Source organism: Pan troglodytes, chromosome 9 (genome assembly GCF_028858775.2).
Source record: "Pan troglodytes isolate AG18354 chromosome 9, NHGRI_mPanTro3-v2.0_pri, whole genome shotgun sequence".
Taxonomy (NCBI): Eukaryota; Metazoa; Chordata; class Mammalia; order Primates; family Hominidae; genus Pan; species Pan troglodytes.
The window spans coordinates 11418346-11442419 of record NC_072407.2 but is presented as its reverse complement, the minus strand read 5'-3'; the positions used below and the strand labels follow the sequence as shown (position 1 = coordinate 11442419).

General features: G+C 40.3%; 1 protein-coding gene across 5 annotated transcripts in view; it reads right to left on the bottom strand.

The window, feature by feature from the left end:
- The window catches only part of SYT9 (synaptotagmin 9), a 242235-nt gene that overhangs the window by 160759 nt on the left and 57402 nt on the right, over positions 1-24074 (bottom strand). For all 5 annotated transcript variants that reach the window (XR_010147130.1, XR_010147129.1, XM_054662029.2 and 2 more), the window contains exons 2-3: positions 16897-17248; positions 6342-6888 (exon numbers count right to left, since the gene is read on the bottom strand). Coding sequence is in view for 3 of the 5 variants with exons in the window: in XM_054662029.2 (XP_054518004.1) it covers positions 6342-6888; positions 16897-17248 (899 nt within the window). In the remaining 2 variants the exon portion in view is untranslated. The remainder of the gene's footprint in view (positions 1-6341; positions 6889-16896; positions 17249-24074) is intronic.

Below are 24074 nucleotides of genomic sequence, written 5' to 3'. Positions count from 1 at the left end.
CAGATATTATCCCCAACATCATGCCTGTCTTAGACTTGCTTTGTGTAAAAAAGAAACAAAAGTCCCCTCAGCCAGTTTCTAACCATTAATACAAACTTGCACTACCATAAGAAAACTACTCTTTCTAGCTGCATTTGACTTAATACTGACAATTTGCATTGTTATGCATTTAAAACATTCATACCCAAATTACCACTGATCTAGTTTTATGGGGTCTGTGGTAATTACGGTTTTATTCCTATACAAAGGAATAAATATTAGACCAAATGTCGACTTCTCAAAAACAATTGGAGGTCAGAAGACAATGAAATGATAGTTTTATAATGCCAAAATCAAAGTAACTCAGTTTTGTGCTCCCAAATTGTTATTCCCAGACAATCTTTTAAGAATAAAAGCAAAATAAAGGCATATTCCAGAGCTGTGGCTTTCAGTTGAAAGTTATTGCCAGCCTACAGATACCTCAAGAAATAGCCCTGGAAGACAAAGCAAGACTCAGTCTCAAAAAAAAAAAAAAAGAAAAAGAAAAAGAAGAAAAGAAAAAAAAAAGAAGAAATAGGGGAATGAATATCCTGACCCTACTCTCCTCCCTTTCTCATTGTCTGAACCTAAGGAGCAGTCAGAAACTAGGGGCATTCTTCCAGTTTGAAGAAAGATACACAAAAACCCCAAAGCCTTCAGGGACACTGAGCAGGAACAAATAGCAGGCATCCAAAATAATGCCCCAAACTAACTTTATAAAGCAAGAATTACCTCGATTCCTAGCCAGACAAGGACAGTACAAGACAGTATATTACATGCATCACTCATGAGCACAGAAGAAATAAAATGCTAAATGAAATATTATCAAACTGAACTCAGCAGTGTAAAGAAAATGTACTATATCAAGATCAGTGTGGATCATTCTAGGAATATAAGATTGGCTCAAAATTAGAAAATCAATCAATGTAATTGACCAAAATAGCAGATTAAAGGAGTAAAAAAAACCTCACTGGATTATAGCATACGATAAAACAATTACGTGTGATAAAAAGGCTTACTCAACTCTGAATAGAGTAAAACATTCTTAATATGAATATATCCACAAAATATACATAGCTAAGGCTGGGCGCGGTGGCTCATGACTGAAATCCCAGCACTTTGGGAGGCCGAGGCAAGCAGATCACCTGAGGTCAGGAGTTCGAGACCAGCCTGACCAACATGGAGAAACCCTGTCTCTACTAAAAATACAAAATTAGCTGGGTGTGGTGGTGCATGCCTACTAATTCCAGCTACTTGGGAGGCTGAGGCAGGAGAATCACTTCAACCCGGGAGGCGGAGGTTAAGGTGAGCCGAGATCACGCCATTGTACTCCAGCCTAAGCAACAAGAGCGAAACTCCATTAAAAAAAAAAAAAAATATATATATATATATATATATATATATATATAGCTAAAATCATACTCTATGGAAATTTAAAGACATTCTATTAAAATAAGAAACAAGTCAAAGATATCTACTATCATAATGATTATTCAGCATTGTACTAGAAATCCTAGTCTGTGCATTAAATAAGAACAAAAAAGAATAAAAGGTATACAGATTAGAAAGAAACAAAGAAAACTATCATAATTCACAGATGACTGATTATCTACAAAGAAAATCCAGGAGAATCTACAATCAAATTATAAGAATTAATGAGTTCTAGGCCGGGCACAGTGGCTCATGCCTGTAATCCCAGCACTTTGGGAAGCCAAGGCCGGCAGATCCACTGAGGTTAGGAGTTTGAGACCAGCCTGGCCAGCATGGGGAAACCCTGTCTCCACTAAAAATACAAAAATTAGCCAGACGTAGTAGTGGGCGCCCGTAATTCCAGCTACTCAGGAGGCCGAGGCAGGAGAATCACTTGAACCCTGAAGGCAGAGGTTGCAGTGAGCCTCGATTGCACTCCAGCCTGGGTGACAAGAGCAAAATGCCATAAAAAAAAAAAGGCATTAATGAGTTCTACGAGACTGCCAAATAGAAGATATATTAACATAAAGAATTTTAAGTATACACTAGCAATAGTTAGAAAATGAAATTTTAGAAAAGATACCATTTAAAAGAACAAAAAGTAACGTACCTAGCAATAAATCTAACAAGAGACATGCAAGATCTTAACGTAGAAAATTATAGGCTTTGAATAAAAAACTTTAAAGAAGAAATAAGTAAAAGAATAAGTAAATGGAGAGATATACTATGGTCATGTGTAGAAAGACTCAATATCACAAAAGATATAAAATTTTCATGAATTAATCAATAGACTTCATACAAATCCAAATACCAGAAAGGGTGTTTAACTTGGCAATGTGATTCTAAAATGTGTGAGAAAAGTCAAGTACCAGCCAAGGTTGAACTAAAATACAGGTAGGCTGGATGATTTGCCCTTCCAGATGTTAAGGCTTATCATAGAACAATAGTAATTTGCAAATTGTGCTATTCATAGAGATAGTTAAACATCCCAGTGGATAGAAAAGAGAATCCAGAAACAGGTTGTGCATATACAGAAATCTATATAGGACAGAGCATACAGTGCATATTATTGGGAAAATATGCCAGAAAATTTTTTGCCCATATAGAAAAATAAATATGGATATGTTATGGACTGAATGTTTTTGTCCCTCCCAATTTATATATTGAAACCCTAATCCCCAGTGTGATTGTGACAGTATTTGGAAATGAAGCTTTTGGGAGGTAATCAGGTTTACATGAGGTCACGAGGGTGGGGCCCCCATTGTAGGATTAGTATCCTTATAAGAAGAGGAGGAGAGACTAGAACCAGAGCTCTCTCCCTCTCTCTGTCACATGAGGGCACAGTGAGAAGGTGAGCCAGGAAGAGAGCCTCACCAGGAATGGAGTCTGCTGAAACTTGGTCTTGGATATCCCAGGCTCCAGAACTCCAAGAAATAAATATCTATTGTTTAAGTTGCCCAGTTTATGGTATTTTGTTATGGCAGCCCAAGTTGACTGATATATGATGCCTATATAACACTATGTAAACATTTCCATTCTAGATGGATTAAAATCATAATTGAGGAAGACAAAACCTTAACACTTCTAATAGAAAGCATAGGAGAAATATATTTCCTGACATAGGGTAAGGAAGTACTTCTTAAGTAGGACACAAATGCGCTAATTTACAACGGAAAATACTGATACATTTTATTACACTAAACATAACCTCTATTTATCAAAGACACCATAAAGTGAATACAAAGACAGCCATAAACTGAGAGATGATGTTTGTAAAACACATAACCAACAAGGGATTTGCATCCCAACTGCTTAAAAAGCCTATGTGAATCAACAAGGAAAGGAAAACAAAAGAATAAGTGCTGAACAAGAATTTTCACAAGAAAGAAAACATGAATGACCAATAAACATATCAAAAGATGGTCAAACCGGACAACTGAAGAAATGCCAATAATATATCATTTTGCATACATGCACACACATACATTAATCAGTGTGGCAATTGCAAGAGTTGGAGAGAAAGTGGAACACTAGGGATCATCACATTTCAACAGTGGAAGGATCAATTTGTGATACGTGCAAATGACTGAAAAAGACTATCATTATCTAGAAAAGCTGAACACATGTATACCTTACCTCTATCAGGGATATACTCTAGAGAAATGATTGCATATGTGAACCAAAAGATGTGTACAAAAATCTCTGCGATATTATTCAGAATCACAGAAAAACTAACATCCTGAATGTCATCAGTACAAGAATGCAAATTTGTCATATATTAATATTAATACAATGGAATATTATATAGCAATGAAGACACATAAGCCACAGCTGCTCTGCTTATTTCTATTACTAAATGCCATAATCAATGTTGACCAAAGAAAAAAAGCTAGTCAAAGAAGAGCAATAAAATGCCAAAATAGACAAAACCCAAACCCATATTGTCATATATATATGCATATTTTTTTATATGATGATATAAGTAAAATTAAAGATAGTAGTTTTCTCTTGGCAGGACTGGACTGAGAGGGAATGCAATAGAGGACAATTCAAGGGTCAATAGAAGTAATGTTCTATTCTTCAACTAAATGGTGAGTTCAGGCCTGTTCATTTAATTTTTCCTTCATTAATCCATATTATTATATTTACTATATTATATACATTCTATATTATAAAAAGAGAATCATGGCAAATCTCAGCTCTTTATGTTCAGTCTCTATACAAAAAAAAAAACCCCACAACCCCAAATAACATTTTTTAAAATGGAATGTAATAATATGGCAGACTATGAAATAGCCTGTAATTCCATTGACATGACCTACCCTCTCCCGTGGCCATCCAAAGGCTTAGATCAATGCTCAGAAGATTTATTGTTTGCCTGAGGAAACAACTGAGAAATCTGAAGCCTGCAGCTTTATTGGTTTTCCTCCTTGATAAATAATTTCACATTCTCCTTAACCCTATGGAAATCCAGGATTTTCCAACAATGGAAAAGAAACTCTTACTCCCAAGAGAATGCTGAAATGGCAGTGATCTCAGGGCCAGAAGGTCTCCATCACCTGCCACTCCATATTCTTGTTCCACAGGAACCTGTCCTAGGAGTCGTTCCCACCAGGGATCATCAGCCTTATCCAGATTTGTATCAGCCACTGCGCAGTCAATGTTGCTCTCACCACAAAGTCTCTAAAGGCAACTCTCAGCAAGATCCTCGTTGAACTTTCTAATAACCTCTCCAGCTATTTTATGGAATCCATTTGTCAAAAAATATAAATTGATGTCTCATTAGATGGTGTGACCAACACCTCCCTACCATACCTGAGATGAGACATAAGTTCAAGGCACCTCACTGCAGCTGGCAGTGTCTCAGCTCCCATAACCAGGGAGACTTAGTAAATACCCCAGTGGGGGGTGATGCCTGAGCCATTCGTATCTTTGTATAAGCAGCCTTCCCATTTTGTTTCTTTAAACCTTCTCATGTTGCTTCCTGATTTTGTCAATTGGGATTTGGGAGACAATCCTTGCTTTCCCCAGCATCCATTGTTGGGTTTATGTGTATTATTATCTTTTAAGATAAAGAGACCTATTCCTTCCCCAGTATCCCAAATCACCTTGGTTTCATCAACTGCTATTCTCTGCACCTTATCCAGCTCCAACTCCTTTCTTTCTTTCCTCATGATTATGATAAAGGCCAGCAGACTCCCATGCTACATTTTGTTTATTTGGATAGCAGCACAAAGTTGGCACTGGAACCCTGTGGCATGTGGAGAGGAGGTGTCCCACAGGGCAACCAAAGCATGGGTGAGTCCCTAGTTCATAAAAGTGGCTGAGGATAAGAGGTGCAGGTATTTGGTCATTAGGCAGAGATTAGTCTTTCACTAAATAGGCTCCAGACTCAAGCTGAATCAGTGTCTGAGCTGAATAAAGATGGTGGTGCTTGGTCCAGTTGGATGCCATGGCAGAGAAAGAGAGCTACGCTGGCCTCAGAATAGCTCATATCCAGGAAGAGGAGCTAACAAAGTTATCTCAGGGAATTTGGACAGGTGAAAGAAACAAGTGGCTTTAAAACATCAGAGTTACCTAAGAATGTTCAATTTTCCTTTCTATTTCTGGAATGCCAACACACCTCTGCAGGATAATGAAAAGGATATAAATGGAGTAGAAATATCATCTCTGAAATCTTGTGTTTAAAATGTAGACATAGATGTATGGTACCACTACATAGCACCTTTGACTTCTCTCCTGAGCCCTAAATTGGATGTGACTGTCGATAGATTAGTTTTGCCATTATCTATAGTTTCTTTTCAGACTTCCCTCCTTGTAACTTGGATTTTGTGAGTTTTACATTTAAAAATGTGTTGCCAACTCTTCTCAACCACTCCCACTGGTAGGGTTGAAGCTGAGGATCCAATCATGGGAAATGCTCTTGAGCCAACCTCAGAAGACAGGTAAGTACCTACTGCTGTCAGAGTCAGGTAATGGTATCTTAGCTGCAGACTACAGTTAATAGAATGCCAGGTTCCATTCAGCACAAACAACCTGAAAAAGCTCTAAAGAAAATGTGGTACGGAGGACAGATAACACCTGCTGTCTCTTAGGGGCTAGCTAAGAATCTGAAAGTAGAAAAGAGAGAATGTTATTCTTTAATATTGTTTTCATGGAATAATGCTTGGAAACTTCAAAATCAATATTGTTAAAACCCTGTTTCTGAAAAGGTACAAGGAGGTTCTGAAATAACTGCTACATGTACATTGACAGGAATTTTACACTTTGTCCTCAAGATAATGTGTAAGTAATCTGTTTCCTTGCTAACCAAGATGCCCCCCACCACAAAAATGAAGAAATGCTGGACTCACATTGGTGACATATTCGATATCCTTCCAAAGGATGCACTCCCTGGGGAAATCAGCCAAGTCTAGGAAGTGATCCACCACCACTTGGCCGATTAAGTCATGACGAGAGAACCTGTCAAAGTCGTACACAGAGAAGTGAAGCTTCCGTGCTTCAAGGTCATTGTAGGGAACCGGAAATAAAAACACTTCATCAAACACAGGGTTCAGGGTCTTTCTGTGAACTTTAGTCTGGTGTTTTGTTTTCCGATCAGGAAGCAAATAGATCTTGACATAAGGATCTGAAGTCCCAGAAAAGTCCTTGGCGGGCAAATTGACAGCTTTGTGAATCTTCACTATGAGCTGCTCTAAGTCACAGTCATATTTTAAAATGAAGTTCAGTTTCCCACAAGCCTTGCTGTTACTCCGTCTCCCGTCATCATTATCCAATGACCTCTGCTTATATAACTCTGGTTTAATTCTACCAATTCCAGTCAACTGTTCCTGTTTTTGAAGCTGCTGGATATTGAAGTCCGGGTTTGACAAGTTGAGTTGTCTTCGGATTGAATTATGCCTTGAATGAAGAGCAACACAGAACAAAGTTATAACCTTATTAGCTATGGGTCTCTCAGAAACTTTTGCCTGGGATGTAGGTAGACTGTTATATTTTGTCAGGAGCTTAGATCTGTGGGCCTTTTTTGTGTGTGTGTGGCCTAAATTCAAAATGCTCATCAGTGTGAGTAAGCTGCTCCGTAAGGCTTGAAGCTCAAAACTGAGGCTTGGTATCAGGAAATGAACCTAGTAACATGTGACCTCAGAGCTTTAAAGGTTTAATATAGTTCCTAAACTGTCTAATATGCCATTAAAGAAGCTTATTCCTCTGGTGGAATGTAAAGATTTGTACAAACTGCTTTAAAAATAAAATTATTCAACTTTATATATAATATCATTCTGAAATGGAAATAGCCAAGTGTTGCCTTAAGAAGAATGAATCTTTCTCTAAATTACACTGAATTTCTTGCCACTGGCTTATAGCTTTATAAGGACATAAATTCTTACTGGTTCAAATCAAATCATTTCATCACAAGAACACAGCTTTTGCTCATGCAAAAATGTATATGACTGGGATGTGTCTGCATGCAGTGGATTGTGGTGGCTCTGACAGGTAGAAGTGACATAATTGGGATTGTGCTTTTGCTGTACACATGGGTGATTAGTGATCAAGAGGACAGGTTTTATTTCTGAAATAAACACTAATGGCACAAAAATTAAAGATGAGCTACTATAAATGCATGTAGGGATTCAACTGGAGATGGTTGGATAATGATACTTGCAAACTAAATATTTGCAACTGTAGTATAGTCTTCTTCACCCTGTAAGTGTATTGGTTTGGGTTAGAAGTTTCCCTAAAATTCTCTTGAAAGCCTGTCTGATCTGTGCGTGTCTTCCCAAGTTGAGAGAAGTAGTTATCACATACAAGGTTGTTTTTAAGGTTACTTTTGTTGTTTTTAGCTCAGAGTTTAGAGTCATTATATTGTATTGCATGCATTCGCTCAACAACCTTAATTAAAATAGCCTCTTTACTAGAAGGTGAAAGAGAACAGCTGGGATGTCTCTTAGGGATTGGTAAACAGTTGGAGAGGCAGAGTAAACATTTGAATTTGCCCTTCTCTTCCTTTCTTCAGACAATGAAATAAAGACGTAAAAATGGAATTAAGGGACCCCCAGACACGTTTGAAAGTATTCTCCCTTGTCACCACAGATATTGTTATGCTGAGCATTCCTCTTTATCCTAAAATAGCCTCCTAATCACTAATCACCCACCTGGTATGACAAGAGTACCGTCACAGAGCTGTCACTGGTACCTGTCACATCTAACACAGTCCATAGCAAGCAGACATAGCCCAGTCACATACATTCCCACATGCACAAAAACTTTGTGATCTGAGAGTTGCTGAAGGGAGATTTTAATCTCTTTTAGAGAAATCCACACTCTTAAGGTTTCTCTGTATTTTATGATGTGGGTGGGCGGGGGAGGGAAGGCAGGAATTGCTGTTAAGCATCTAAAACTGGCTTTCTGAGCTAGTGCAGCCAGATCACTCCCTTGTCCAGAAGTGGAACCAATGTAGTGCTAGAATAGAGCTTGAGTCTCACTTTACTGGACTCTGTGGGCAGAAAGGACTGGGAGGCAGCAGAAAGTCACCTGCCATATGCAGAGGTCAGAATAGGCTGGTGCCAGCCCTATTTCCCTCTGCTATTGATTTTTCTTTACAAAAGAAACATTTTTTTCTTCAAAAAATGTCCATAATTGGGTCCTGCATCAGTTCCCACCCTTCTGGGTACTGTCTAGTAAGTGGTGCTGTTTACATGATAAAAGTGCATCCTCAATATCCACTGGATGCTCCTTCTCCAGATGAGTCTGTGGTGGACCAACAATTCTGTGTCTACACAGTCCAGTCCCAGACAATAATCTCATGTCAGCCCTAGGCCCTGTCACCCTGCTGCTCCGCAGATGGTTGCTGGGCAGACTGTGCATGACAATTTCCCTTTGAATTTTCTTAGTACTGGCGTTCAATTCATCACAGCAACATTTTGTCTTCACCCTTGTCTGTAGGACTAAATCTACCATAGTAGTTTTGCTTTTTGTTTGTTTGTTTTTTAGTTTTTTAGATGAAGTCTCACTGTTGTGGACTGGGGCTGAAGGGCAATGGCGCGATCTCGGCTCCCTGCAACCTCCACCTCCCGGGTTGAAGCAATTCTCCTACCTCAGCCTCCCAAATAGCTGGGATTACAGGCATGCGCCACCACACCTGGCTAATTTTGTATTTTTAGTAGAGACAGGGTTTCTCCATGTTGGTCAGGCTGGTCTCGAACTCCCAACCTCAGGTGATCCACCCAACTTAGCCTCCCAAAGTGCTGGGATTACAGGCGTTAGCCACTGTGCCTGGCCACCATAGTTTTAATTTTAATTTAAAATACATGGATTTGGCTACTTAGTAGTGTGACATATTCTGTTCTACATGTACATTTTCTTAGACATGAAATCTGAAGATAAATTGTCCCACATGCTCAGCTCTTCCTAACCAAAGTAGATTGCCAGCAGGGAGGCGGGGGTTGTTGATGTAGTTCAAAGACTGAAGAAAGATCCCATTCCCTGAGAACCCAATTGCACAGGAATCCCTCCAAAAATTCCCAATACAGCTGACCTCTTAAAAACCAATCACAAGCCGGGTGCAGTGGCTCATGCCTGTAATCCCAGCACTTTGGGAGGCCGAGGTGGGCGGATCACGAGGTCAGGAGATCGACACCATCCTGGCTAACACAGTGAAACCCCATCTCTGCTAAAAATACAAAAAAAGTAGCCAGGCGTGGTGGCAGGCACCTGTAGTCCCAGCTACTTGGGAGGCTGAGGCAGGAGAACAGCGTGAACCCGGGAGCCGGAGCTTGCAGTGAGTAGAGATTGTGCCACTGTACTCCAGCCTGGGCGACAGGGTGAGACTCCGTCTCAAAAAAAAAAAAAAAAAAAAAAATCACAGTTATGGGCTAGGCGCAATGGCTCACACCTGTAATCTCAGCATTTTGGGAGGCCAAGGTGGGTGGATCACTTGAGGTCAGGAGTTCGAGACCAGCCTGGCCAACATAGTAAAACCCTGTCTCTACTAAAGATACAAAAATTAGCCAGGCATAGTGGCACACACCTGTAGTCCCAGCTACTTGGGAGGCTGAGGCAGGAGAATCGCTTAAACCCAGGTGGCAGAGGTTGCAGTGAGTGGAGATCACGCCACTACACTCCAGTCTGGGCAACAGAGAAAGACTCCATCTCAAAAAAACTCAAAAACCAAAAACCAAACAAGCAAACAAAAAACCAGTCACAGATATGAATACTATTATCTACTGAAACAGTTTACGTGATAATTTCATTCCCAACACTTTCCCCTCCATTCAGAATCACACTTACTCTTGGGAAATCAGTTGAATCTAACTGTAAGGTAGTGGCTTAAAGCAGATAGCAAAGACTGTAACTGGGCATGACAGGTTCTCACTCCTGGGGCTCCCTTTCAATCTCTTTCAGTTTCCATTCAGAAGAGAGTTAGAGTTTACTGGAGTGCGGGGAGAGGCACGGAAGAAGAGAGAAGCTTAAAAGAGCCAGAGAACCAGGGTAACTCATAACCTCCCTGTATAACCTCTGGAGGTCTGGGGGCTGAAAATAAGAAAGTGGAGCAGGGAGACTGCCCCAGGGGCGTAAAGGAGAAGAGGGGGTGGAGGAAATGGAAAATCAATATTCTATAGTTCTCATAGGCTACTCAAACAGAGGTGGGAAGAAAACGCAAGCCCAAAGCAAGAGGTAGGAAAGATATGGAATATAGAGCCATTACCTGAGCCTCCCCCACCCCAGGTGAGGTGGCTCTAAATGGTTAATGGAGGTGGTTTTGAGTGCAGTAAATGCGAGACTCCCAGGGCAAGGGTCTAGAATTTCAAAGCCACTGATTGACAAGGACAATGACATTGAGGGAATGTAGGAATCTGGCAAAGAGAGATCTGTGACTGAAGCAGACAGTCCTCTGAGTAGGTCTGGGGAGTCCCGTATTTTGGTGTTCTCAGGACTTAATGTGCACAATGAATGAAAAAAAGTGGACCCCAAGGACAGTGGGTCAGAAGGAAAGTTGAGAGATGATCTCCTGTACTAATAAGCCACACCCTACTGCTGTCGTAGAGAAGCTGGCTGCTGGGGTTGGAACTCTCAGCTTCCTCCACCTCCCATTCTCTCTCTGGGTGGGCAAAAGCTATTTTCCTCTCATGGAAGAAACAACAAAGAGAAAATAAAGATTAGACTTGGCTACCCCAGACCTAAGTGGGAAGAATAGCAGTTGAACCTGTGGAAAGCTTGAGTTCAAAGATAATTAACAAAATGTGCAAAGTAGATTTCCCAAAACAAACTCAAAAACATACTTTCATGCCTGGAGAAACCTGAGTCTTGTGCTGAGTTGCAGCCATAGTTCAGGAAAGGCCAGAATCCCAGAGGTACAAGGTTTTCTCCTCCTTTCCTTTCCTCAGATGTGAATTAACTAGTCCCAGCTCTAGGTTAGTCCCTAAACTATCACCCGAAAAGCCAACTATGTCGATCAGATCTTAAGAGACAGGACGTAATGGCAATTCAACAAATTCGAATTTGCAAAGCAGTGTCAAATGGGGTGGAAGGTGCAGAGAGGCAAAATATAGTCACCATCTTGAAGGAAATGGCTGTCCAGGCGGGTGATGAGATGGTTCCCCCACCAGAAGATGAGAGGGAGAAAGGCCTCTGGCTGAGGAAATTTTTATGAAGGAGATGATACTTGAGCTGGGCTTGTCTACTTAACTTGGCCTCATTCTTAGCCACCTCCAAGCTGATGCTGTAGACTTCAATAAAGACATTAAATCCATTTGCATCTTGGTCCCACCTCTCTAGCAGAATGGGACTTTCAGCTCTTCTGCCCCAGCAGCTTTTTCCAGAGTCCCTCACATACACCCACTGCATCTCTGAGTCCAGGCTCTGTACAAGCCAGCACTCATATCCCCAACACCCCTTCCATCGCGGGCTTTCATGTGCAGCCATGAACAAGTGCACCCTAATATATGTTCCTTCACTGCAGTGGCCCACCTCAGAGGTGAAACCTGACCTGTCCTTTCCCTGGTTCTCGGGCACCAGTGTCTACAAGGCTTCAGGATCCAAGGAGAAAAAAGAGAGAAGCAAATTGTGGTTTCAGAAATGTTACTGGTTTCTTTCCTATGTTCAAGTCAAGGCAGGGAATTATGGAAATGGTGGAGACAGGATGTTTTTCTTCAAAACTCCCCTGGTGATGAAGAAGAGAGAGTTAGGTTTTCCTGAACCACAGGCAGACACAGAAGAAGGGGAAATCCTGGATAGGGACAGACACAGTTAGTAGACTACAAGGGCAGGAGGAAGTGAAAATCTGAGGCTTTCTTGGGCTGAAGATTCAAGGGTTTCCAGCATAAGTGAGATAATGACGAGACAGGCATCAGGCCTTGGGGCCAGTGGAGGTGTGTTGTCAAGGGTAGGTGGATACACTGAGGCAAGACCTGCTTCCTCCCACTCCCTCCAAAGTTAAACAGATTTGAAACCTCGAATACTTTACCCTCCATAACTAAGATGAGCCTTTGTTCACCAAAACTTTCTCTACAGTAGCTCACGTCTTATGTCTCTTTTCATTCCCATTGATCCTAGCTGAGTTCAGGCCCTCAGACAGGCCCCTGTATACATCCAATCTTCACCACTGTCCCATGCATCTTATGCATTCTTTCCAGATTAATCTTCTAAAGAACAAATTGAGCACTTCAGTGTGTATAATTGGTGCTCTTGCTGTGGGTCTTTTGTGGGCAGGGTTATATATTTTTTCTCTCTTTATTGCCACCACCTAATATTGAATTTTGCCAAGCAAATGCTTGATATCTGTGTCTAGAGTAAATATAGAAATGCTATGGATATAAAAGTTTCTGATAATTTAATCCCAGTAGAGAAAACACTTATTTACATATTATTTCGGGGTCTCATGGAAGTTGAGATAGGTCTAGGCAACTTCCACTTTTGAAGCAGTTAATTTAAATCTGAAGAAATAACTATAATTCAAAAATTATGTTTTAGATGTTTACATTGAACCAATGTTCTCACCACACAAAAATATAACTTAATAGAAATGTGCTACTCATAGTATAATTACATTCAATTTTTATGTACTATTTACTTGAGTTGTGGCCAGTCATGGGACCTAAATTTAGAGTGTGATGGTTATCTTCCTCTTTCAATTCTGTCAGCATATTTCTGTAACTCTATGGATTGCTTAATTCAGAGATAAGGTCAAAAACCTAATGTGGGGCTCTTAATGAATGTGAGACCTGGGACAAATGGCCTTCCGCCAGCCTCACACCATTATTACAGGCTCTGCTCAGTTTATACTTCTGGCCCTTTGTCATTCTTGTCAGAAGAGCATGAGAAAAGTGGCCTGATGTTGACCAATGTATTCTGTCAGTCATTCATGGAAAAAAGTCCTCCATGTGCCAGGTGGTGCTAGGGGCTGGATAGACAGGAAGAAACAAAACAGATGTGGTCTCTGAGCTCACAGAACTCAGTCTAGAGGGGAGTACAAGCAATAAAGAATCACTTAAAATAATTTAATCGTGTGAAGGCATGAAAACAAGGCAATGCGAGGGAGAATTAAAGTGGGAAGGAGTGGGGGACAGAACACAGACTTCAGATGGAGTGGCCGGGGAGACCTTTCTGAGAAGGTGATGTTTCAGCTAGGGCGTAAGGGAGGTAAAGGTCCCAAGAAGGACAAAAAAAGGAAAAGCATGCCTGGCTGAGGGAGCAACGTGTGAAGACCTCAAGGCAGGAAGGGGCTTGGGATGCTGAAGGAACTAAGAGAGAGGCTAGTGCAGCTGCAGTACAACAAGCTTCTTCCAGGCAGTCTCCTATTGAGTTCATGTTAAAAGTGTCCCCTAGGGTTCTGCAACATGGTGGCCCTGGCCATAAGGTGAGGCTGTTGGAAGCAGACTGTGGCAGTATTAAAATGCAGGGCCTTAATAGACCTGATAAGGGGTTTGTGGTGTGGTAATTGAAATTTTTGAAAAACTGAAGTGTTACATAAGACATCTGAGAAGGCTTGAGAAAAATAGGATGAACTTTCATCTTAGGACATGAATCAGGAAATGGATTAGATGGCCTTTCAAGGTTCCTTCTATTTTGGGGATCCAGGGATTTTCATACATTTGGAGTAGAGAACTTTATAAAGCTCTGGAATTAAAAAATTCTGAGAAAATTGAAACATCCACATTTCCAGCATATTGAGTCACTGTACAAAAGGGACTTCATTCAAATCAAAAAGAATTGACAGGAATTTTGGATGGTACTAATAGTCACTGAAGAAACTAGACACCGAACATGTTTGATCTTGAAAGAACAACAGAAAGTCATTCTGACCAGAAACATTCTTAGAAGATAAAATAAAGCCCATCTTTAGGACATTTCAAAAAGGCACTGTGTCAGCCAAACATATCCAAGAACACATCCAAGCTGAAGAGGCCAGGTGAGGTTGAGATTTTTGATGTCAATGGTGTGACAGAAACTGTGCCAATCACAAGGATCCTGAAGACACCTTTAAATGGAGGCTGTGTCTTTCGTGCACTGGGAACCCTGAGACTGTGATCATGGCTGTCCTGAGATGGTGATAATGGCTGCAGGATGGAAGCAGTAAGACAGTGTCGGCAGGGAGAAAGTAAAGAACATAATGAGAAAGAAAAGAGAAGAAACAGTAACTGGAAAAGCAGACTGTTTAGAGCTTTCTCAGCAAAGCTTACCTTTCCCCTCCCCAAATATGGGTATCGAAAATGTTAAAGAAGAATGTTAAAAATGCTTTGAGGCATAAAGGAAATTTCATTCTCTTTTTCCTTTTTGTTAGCAAAGAGTGTGTATGTGTGTGTGCATTTTCTCATGATGCAACACAATCCTCAAAGAATTAGAAGACCATGTACTGCTCTTATTGTGGTGAGATCCTGAGACAAGGATATATATTTCCAGACAGACCCCATAAAACTAGGTCAGTAGTAATTTAGGTATGAATGTTTTAAATGCATAAAAATGCAAAGTGTCAGTATTAGGTCAAATGCAGCTAGAAAAGAGTAGTTTTCTTATAGTAGTTCAGATATTGCTAAACCTGATTTTTGCCATCAGAAAAGATAATGTAATTGCATGCCTTCAAAACTAAAATAAATCTGAACACAAAGTGCATTTTACAGGGATAATTCCTTCACTCTCCCTTTTAATTTTTTTCCTTCTACCCAATTTCTACAAATCAGTGGTGATAACAGTTATTTTTTAAGCAAATCCTTATTGCTATGCAGTATATTTATATACTTTCCCAGTATAAATATTGTGATAATTATAGTGGCATCATTGCTATCGGTTTGTTAGAATTATGGCAGAGTCCCCAGATCAAATCTAGTAAGATCACAGTACTACCATCATATATTGGAGGAACTCAGACCAGAAAAGTTACATGCAGAGTAGAACCAAATAGGGGGCAATTTCAATGGAAATTTCAATGGAGACTCTATCTAAAAGGCTTTAGCTATTGAAATACTGAAAGGATTTTATTATAAGTCTGCACATTGCATGAACTCTATGACAGCATCAAATAGAGCTCTAGTTCTATTTAAGTTTTAAATCTGAAGATAAATCCTAGTGATAAAATCTGAGGATTTCTTCTAAATCAAACGGCAGACAACTACCCATCTCCTCACAGAGGCATATTTTAGATTTGGCTCTTTGATTCAGAATTGAAAATGATGCTAAAATAAGTTTCTGAAACAATCAAATTAGAAACTGGCATATTCCATCCCACTTAATGAGAATGAGTGGAGCCTCTAGGATAAACTCGATTAACATAAAAAGGGTAAAGTCTTATTTCTGTTTCTGGAGAACAAACAGTAAATATTTTTTTAAAATACCTCCAAATTGTGTTTATACTTTCCAAATAACAGCACATGCTATTTCTCTGGCCATCACTCAGGCCATTATTTTAATTCTAAAGAAAGCTGCTTCCTGAGTCTCTTTTCCTGAAATATCTTATCAAAAATGAGTTTTTATATCCAGTGATTTAGAACTGGCTGCTTAGCCTCAAACACACTTTTGTGCAACATCTGAGCCTTGGGAGAGGCCATAATAGCAATACTAACAGCAAAATGGCAGCTCACATTTTGGAACATTTACTAGGTGCCAGACCTGTGCAAGCACATGTCATCATTTCATTCTTAAAACCACCTACAAATCAGTACTATCTACTCCTCTTTTGAAGAAGAGGAAATGGACAGATACGGAGTTTAAGTAATTTGTTCAATGTCACACATGTAAGTAAAGCCAATTCATTTGACTTGAGAGACCGCATCTTTTTTCACTGCATTATATTATTTCTCTACTGCTGAAGAGCATAAAGCATCCAGACAATGAAAAGAGAGTGACCTAGGTATCGGTACTCTGTAAGCCTTCCAAAGGCTGGAGACGGACAAAGACCTCCAGCCACACGGTGGAGTCTGAAGAGAGCCTGTGTGTGACTGTTAGGATATCAGATGCACAGGGAATAAATTCTAAAGCAGTAGGAGGGCAGCAGGGAAGAGTGGTTAAGAGCTCAGATTCTTGTGTTGGTTGAACCAGGGTTCAAATCCTGACCTGGGTATTTACATATACAGCTTTTTAAAAAATTTAATCGCCTTGACTTAAGTTTCTTCTGCTGTAAAATAAGAATGATAATAGTATACATTTCATGCTAAGTTGTGAGCTATAATAAAATATGAATATAAAGTTCTTATAGAGTACTTCACACATGCTGTCTTAATAATGTTAACTATTATTTTTATGAACTAAGTAGAGACCAAGGAGGGCGTAGGAAGCATGGAGTTTTCCCATATTCATGTCTCTGATACAGAACAGAAATCTGAAAGGTTACAGGCTCCTTGACCTATCAGTGCTATTGTTGCCAGAGAGGGGAATGGGGTGGTCCTTCCTTGCATTCAGAAAGGAGAAGGCATTACTGACCGAGCCGACGAGGTTGGCTCTGTGACTTGGCGCTGCACGCGGACGCCATGGGCACAGTTCTCCTGGATCTCCGTCTGGGTGGAGAGGGGAATGTCAGGGGAGGTGTGGCTGATCTTCATGGAGGAGTCAGGGCAGGGCGTGGGAGGGTCCAGGAAGTCCTCACTGTTCTCCTGCTCATTGGTCTCTGTGTCCATGTAGTTAAGAGGCTCCTGGTTGTTGTCTTTGCTACCAGAGGGCAGGCCTCGTTCTCGCCACGGAACCCAGCAGAGTTTCCAAGATACGAAGAGAGACACGCCAAAGAGAGCGAGACCACAGGCAGTGACCACAAGGGTCAGCAGGCTCACTGAGATATCTGCAAAGAAGCAAAGATCAAAGGTCAGTGTGGTCATTCCCCTCAAGCCCACCCATTGCACAGTGTGGGCAGAATGACCCTCTCATCCACTCATCCCTTGGGAGCCGACTGCGGAAGGCCATGCTGGGGCGCATGGCTGGGTTACTTAATTCTGGGGCGGTGACAATGAGAATTCATACACAAACCAGAGGACCAGTGAGCAGAAACACAGAGGAGGTACCATAGCATGCAAGCCATGTTTAGAAACAATAAACAGCCTGCTATGGCAAGAAAATGGATATATTCATGGGGACTAGAATGCCCTTCAAGTGAAATGAGACTCTATCCTACAGGCAGCACCAATCATTAATGTTTTTTGAGCAGGGCAGTTTAAAATGTCCTTAACAATTATTCTGTCATCTCAGAGAGCTGTATAATATAATTGGGGAATTGTGTAAGTCACAACTTTTTAAAATACGAGAAACTAGAGTGCTTTTTTGCTTCTATTTTTCCTATTAACTTTTAAGGTTCTAAGCAAAATGAAGCTCAAATCTTCTGTGAATTTTGCAGCTTCAAGAATAACCCCCACTCAGTGATAAGTCCTCAGGACGCAGGATAGAATATTGTAGTTTGGGTTTCCCCAGTAGCATACCCTAAAACAAGCATTAAAGGGCAAAGCATTATTTAGAAGGAGAAGGAAACACAGGAGAAGTGATCCAGAAAAGGAAGCCAATAAAAGGTACATTATCAAGCCAGTCCCTACAGTGAGGGAGTAAAGGTTAAGCCTGCTATGGAGGCTTAATACACCTCAGATATACCCCACCTAAGTGGCAAGGGATCCGAGGTATTACACATTAGCTCTCTTTAGTTATTAATTAGAGGGCATTTCTCAAAGGGCATTAAATTCCCATCATTTGAAACCTGCAGCCCAGATGAACAAAGTAAGCTTCAGTGGCCAGGAAAATCCCACATTGAAATCAATGCAGAGGCTGCACTGGAGGTCAACAGGCACACAATGAAGTGGTAAGGGGACATGGCAGGTAATGACAGCATCTGCTACATGGATCATGGACCACAGCCCCATGGCATCAGCAAGTCTTGGCAGTTCAGTATCCAGTGACTATGCCCCTAAGGTTCAAAACAGTTCACCCCCTCCAGGCTTCTGCCCCAGGCTACAGTAGAACCAGGGAGGCTGAGCATCAATCTGAATGCATTTCTGGCATTATGGTGGCTGTAAAATCCTTATGTTAAAGGACAACCCTGCCTGTCATTACAGTGCTTCATTACACTCTGGAGCCCCAAGGATTCTCCCCAGGGTTTGCCTCTACTGCCCATCATTAATATTTGCATTGCTTCAACCAAAGTTTTCTGAATGCCTACTACATGCCAAGTGCTACGCTAAGCTCTAGAGATATAATGAGGAACATGATAGGCGCACGCCATGTCTTCACAGATTCATATTCTAATGAAGGAGAAAATTAGAAATTAGTAAATGACTAATTGTGAGTTCTAAATAGTACTCACAATTTCAACTATGCACAGCACTGCCAACATACTATGATCTGTGACAAAGCTGTATTTCTGCTGAAGCATGCATGGGAACCCCTCCTGCAAGTCACTTACCTACTGAGTCAAGCTGAACAACTACCACCCACGTGCTTTTTAATATGACTCTGAAGGTACTTGGTCATTCTTGTGAATTGATAAAACTGTTTATCAAAAATTGCTCTTAAAAGAAAGCCAGCTGCCAGGACTGTTGATGGATTTAACATACTTCCTCTTTGCCGCCCAATCAATCTTCACCCTTCTACTGAAACAATATTATATCTCTGTTTGAAAACACTGGGGTTGAAGTTTCAATATGGGTAACTCTGCAAATCTTTTTCACTTTTGTCTCCTCAAATCCCGCAGAAATGGGATAAGCAATGGAAAATAAGAAAGGGCATCATCAATTTGTCAGTTAACCGGGAACTTTGAGGAATATCTGGAATTGTTTTAAAAGAAAAGCCAATTACTGTTGAACATTTAACACAGGCAAATGAAGGGAGACTGAGAGAAAATAAAAATTAAAAATCCCAGGTGCAGAGCAACAGGCAGGGATGGGGGATAGGGAGTGGAGTCAGTGGGGTCAAAGTAAAAGGGGCTAGGAACTATACCTCACAGAGCCCAACATGAGGTGGGGAGGGCATGGATTGACCCCGGAGTCCACCTGGTTCTGACCGCTCACACAGGAGAGTAGACAATACGCTGGTGCAGACTTCTGTGATGGGTGATAGTGCTGGGGGACCACGAAGGAGGAAACCCTGTCCCAGGTAATCAGGCTGCAAACATCAATCCCCGCCCTCTCCAACACAAAATAGGCTCCACATAGCAGTGAAATCTCTTAATACATTCTGTAGTCTAAATGGAGACAAAACTTCTTCTCTACATTCTGTTAATCACTTCAGCTCTGTCCTGACACAGACACTGCTAGGAGACCACCACCAGCAAAGGCTGGAGAAGGGGCACACTGGGAGGCCATAGGATTTAGGAATGTGATGAGATAACTGTGTTATTAGTCACTCTGCCCTATCACAGGGCTCCTCTCCAAGGGAGAAGCATAAATCCCAATCCCCAATGTTGGTTTGGGCATATGACTTGCTCTGGCCAATGAAATACGAACGAATATGGCCCATGCCACCTTGAAGCAAAGGTCCCTTGTGCTCCCACATTCTGCATGAGAAAAGAGCTCTCAGATAAGAGCTGATCTTCCAGCCTGACTGCCATAATGAGAAGACTTGTGGCATTAGCCCAAAGTCCAAAACAAGGAGTAAACTTAAACTTGACTGACAACCTGGGGCAAAGCTACAGCTGATCCACAGATCCATTAGCAAAACCTAAATATTTAGTGTATCAAGTCACTAGGATTTTGAAGGGATGTTGGCACAGAAAAAAAAAAAGGTAATTTGTGTGATCATATAATTTACTGTCCAAAGCTAGGACACTTTTAGGAGAGAAAAGGGGTTATATTAATAATTACATGGGGATAAGATACTTAACCTAGGATTGTCCAGGGAAAATTAGGATGTAGGGTCATCATAAACTTAAGAACCCCACGTGACCTCTGAACTCATCAGCTTAGTACAACATGACCTCTCAGGATTCACTTGGCATAGATAGCATGCTAAGTAAACTGAAGTTCTGCCTCACTTTAACTAGTAACCATAGGACCCCTGACCCAGTTTAAGAACAACTCCAGCCTGTTAGTTGACTACAGCTCATGCACTCACAAAACAGCCTGCTCAGAAGTCCAGTCGTGGGGGATCCAGAAGAGCAGAGATCTTGTCTATCTCAACACTGACTGCCAAGAATCTAAAAGAGTTCCTGGCACACAGTAGGCATTCAGTAAGTGATGAAGCCCATCTGAGGAGCCCTGTACCCTCTGCTATGTCTACCTTGAATTATGGTTGTGCGGGTTGTGGCCTGTAAACTCTAGGGGGCACCAGTTACAGTCATAGTCATTACAGATTGTTGTGCATATTGTTATTTTTTAAATTGTGGCAAATGGCAGGAGTGGCTTTTTTTCTGATTTACACAAAGGTGCTGTGTGAGTTAGCAGTGGTCCAGAGAGAAATGCCTATAGGAAACACCAATAGTGACCTACACAGCCACACCAGACACCAAGCATAATTGTCTAGACTTCTGTTTAGAAATAGCTGAGTATGCCTTCTAGATAGTACATTTCTACCTTTCTCTTGTTTTTTTCAGAAAGAGGTGCTAGAGAGCTACTTTGGAATCACTAAGGCCATACTTCCCACCTCAGACCCATGACCTCTAAAAATGGAGAGGGAGCATCAGCTTAGAATCACAAGATGTTATTTCTTAAGTTAGGTGGTAGAAACATGACCATTTGTTTTATTATTAATTTTTACATGTGTTCATGAGATATATTATTGTCATTTATGGTATATCTCATTTTAAAAATTAAAAAATATATGACATTAAAAATAGTCGTGACATAATTTTTCTAAAGAACAGGAATAGCATAATTAGTGCTTTTATCCAAGAGTTGAGGTAATAGCCAGATAGTCCCTCAAGGAAGAAAAGAGGCAAATGGCAAACCAGTTCTGATCCAAATCCCTAGAAGTATTGCTGTTTCGGAGGTGACCGTGCATAAAACTATACCCAGAGCTGCATGGAGTGTATTCTTCCCAGGGAAGGTGTGGCATAGATGCCCTGTAATCACGCCTGTTTGTCAGAAACCTCTTCTACTGGCTTATTAGCTCTAGCCATAAGACATGATGCATTGTAGCAACATCCCTAGCACACCAGATAGAAGACACCCATGACACCTTAGACCCAGCAGACATTCCAGCTGGACACCTATAATACTAGAGGATTCCTGCAAGCATTAAAAAAAAAAAGTGGACCTGTATTAGAGTGACAGTGATTACTGGCCAACAAGTAAAAAATTTAAGCCCACATACTCACATGGATGAGAAAAATTGGTTGTCTTCCTAAACTGTGAAGGGCCAGGAAGAACACATAAACAGACAAAAAAAGAAAAATCATGGAAGAAATGGGCAAATCAACACCTCAAAAGAGGTAACCAAGCTGAGCCATCAGAATAAATGGCCCCTGACATGAAAGGAATTACAGTAATGCAAGAGGCAAATTAATTCATGTACCGAGATTTATAAAACAGCAACCAAGGGTGAGAATTGTGACTGCAGCAGTAACCAGAAAAAGACACCCTTGAGATCCAATCTGATCTAGAAGTAAAATAATGTGATTGGTGAAATAAAATAAAAATTAAATAGAAAGCAAAGTCAAGGAACAGGTACCTGAACGTAGACCGAGAAAAACAAAACCAAACAAAACAGAGACTTGGGAAATTTAAATGAAAGATATGATACGTAGAGTATTTATCCAGGAGGTCTAATATTTAAATTTTCCAGAAGTGAGGACAGAGAGAATGAGAGATGAAGGTGAGAGTCATCAAAGAAAAAAACAAAGTCCCCTAGAACCGAAGGACAACTTGATAGGGGTCCGCTGAGCATCTATAATAAAATATCACTACCTTAATTGCATTATTGTGAAATTTCAAAACATGAAGATTAGAGAAAGTCACAAAACTTAAGAGACAAAATGAATTTGAAAAAATAACAAAGAAATTAGAACCACAGTGGCATCAGAATTTTCACCAGAAACCGTAGATAATTGAATAATGCCTGCAAACTTCTGAGAAAAAATTACATTCAAACTAGAATTCTATACCCAAACATGATATCAATAAAGCGTGAGGGCTGAAAAAGTCATCTTTCAAAACAAGTCAGAAAAATTATTTTCAATGTATTTATCATAGCAAGTTACTTGAGGATGAATGTAGGAGATGAAAATGAGGCAGAAAACACAGTGTACAGGAAAAACTGTACTGAAGTTGGAAGACTGGTGGAAGGCAGTCCCAGCATGCGAGCTGAGCAACAGGCCTAGAGAGCGGCCAGTCCGGCCTGGACCAGCTACGTGATTGGGTTTAAAACACCATACAACTAAGACACATTGACAAAACAAGAAATGTTTTGAACTAAAAATGTAATGATATTAGAGATTATTGTTAATTATTTTAGGTATGATAATTGTATTGTGGTTATGTGTTCTAAATACATACAGAAATAGTCAAATGATATGTCCACAATTTGCTTCACATTATAGGTAAAATAACATTGACTATGAATTGATCATTGTTGAAACTGAGTTTTGAGTACATGGAGTTTATTATATTAACCTCTCTACTTTTAAATATGCTTGTCAATTTCCTGATGGAAAGTAAAAATAAAACATATTTTGGTAGGCGGAATCTCTGACTTCAATCTTAGATATTCTTATTTAATATGTCTTGGGTGAGGTCCAGAGTCTCCATTTTTAGCAAGCATCTCAACTCTGAATAAATCTGATCTCTCTCTCTCTCTCTCTCTCTCTCTCTCTCTCTCTCTGTCTCTCTCTCTCTCTCTCTCACACACACACACACACACACCGTGGTTCAGAATACAAGACATTTTCCTGATCCTCAGATGATTGTGTGTGTGTTGGGGGGAGGGCTAATAAATATAATACTGGGAAATTTAGTTAGAAAATCAGCCCATGGAGAACTTGAGGATATCAATGGTGCTTTGTAGGGAAAGTGGTAATGTAATTAGAGAGTGGAAACAGGTGGGACCAGACAGCTCTGATGTTAAGTGTTTCAGATTTTGCTGAACCAATGAGGAAACATTGTATTAAGAATGAACACAATGAAATCTTACTGATAATCCAGAACAATTCATGCCACAATTACCTCATCAATATCCCTTTCACGTAAATACAAAGCCTTTATTTAATATCTTATTTTCTGTATTTTTAAACTTTATAAAATGAATGTGTCTCTCTTTTGCAAGTTAAAAAGATAATATTCCTGTGAAACTAAAACTTCTCTAAAAATTAAACTATATTTAAATAAAAAGAAAGAGACACAGGAAGAAGAAGGAGGAAGAAGAGGAGAGGAAGGAGGAGAAATTGTTGAGTTCAAGCATCATAACATTCTGGAATTATCCAGTGAAGGAGAACTTAGATCCATACACACCTCAACAGGCCAGAGGGCATCCTGAGTGGTGATCCTGCAACATCTTGAATAAGAAGCATGTAATAGATTCTAGTTTAAATCAGATACTTTTTGTTTAAATGATTGAACTTAAGTTGTCTGGGAAATGCAATATTGCCAAAACATTGTTATTTAATTATACTTCAGGCACCATAGCACAGTAGCTGTAAACACAGGTTATAGAATTATACAGTCAAGATCTGCATTTTAACATTGTGTAACCATAGATAA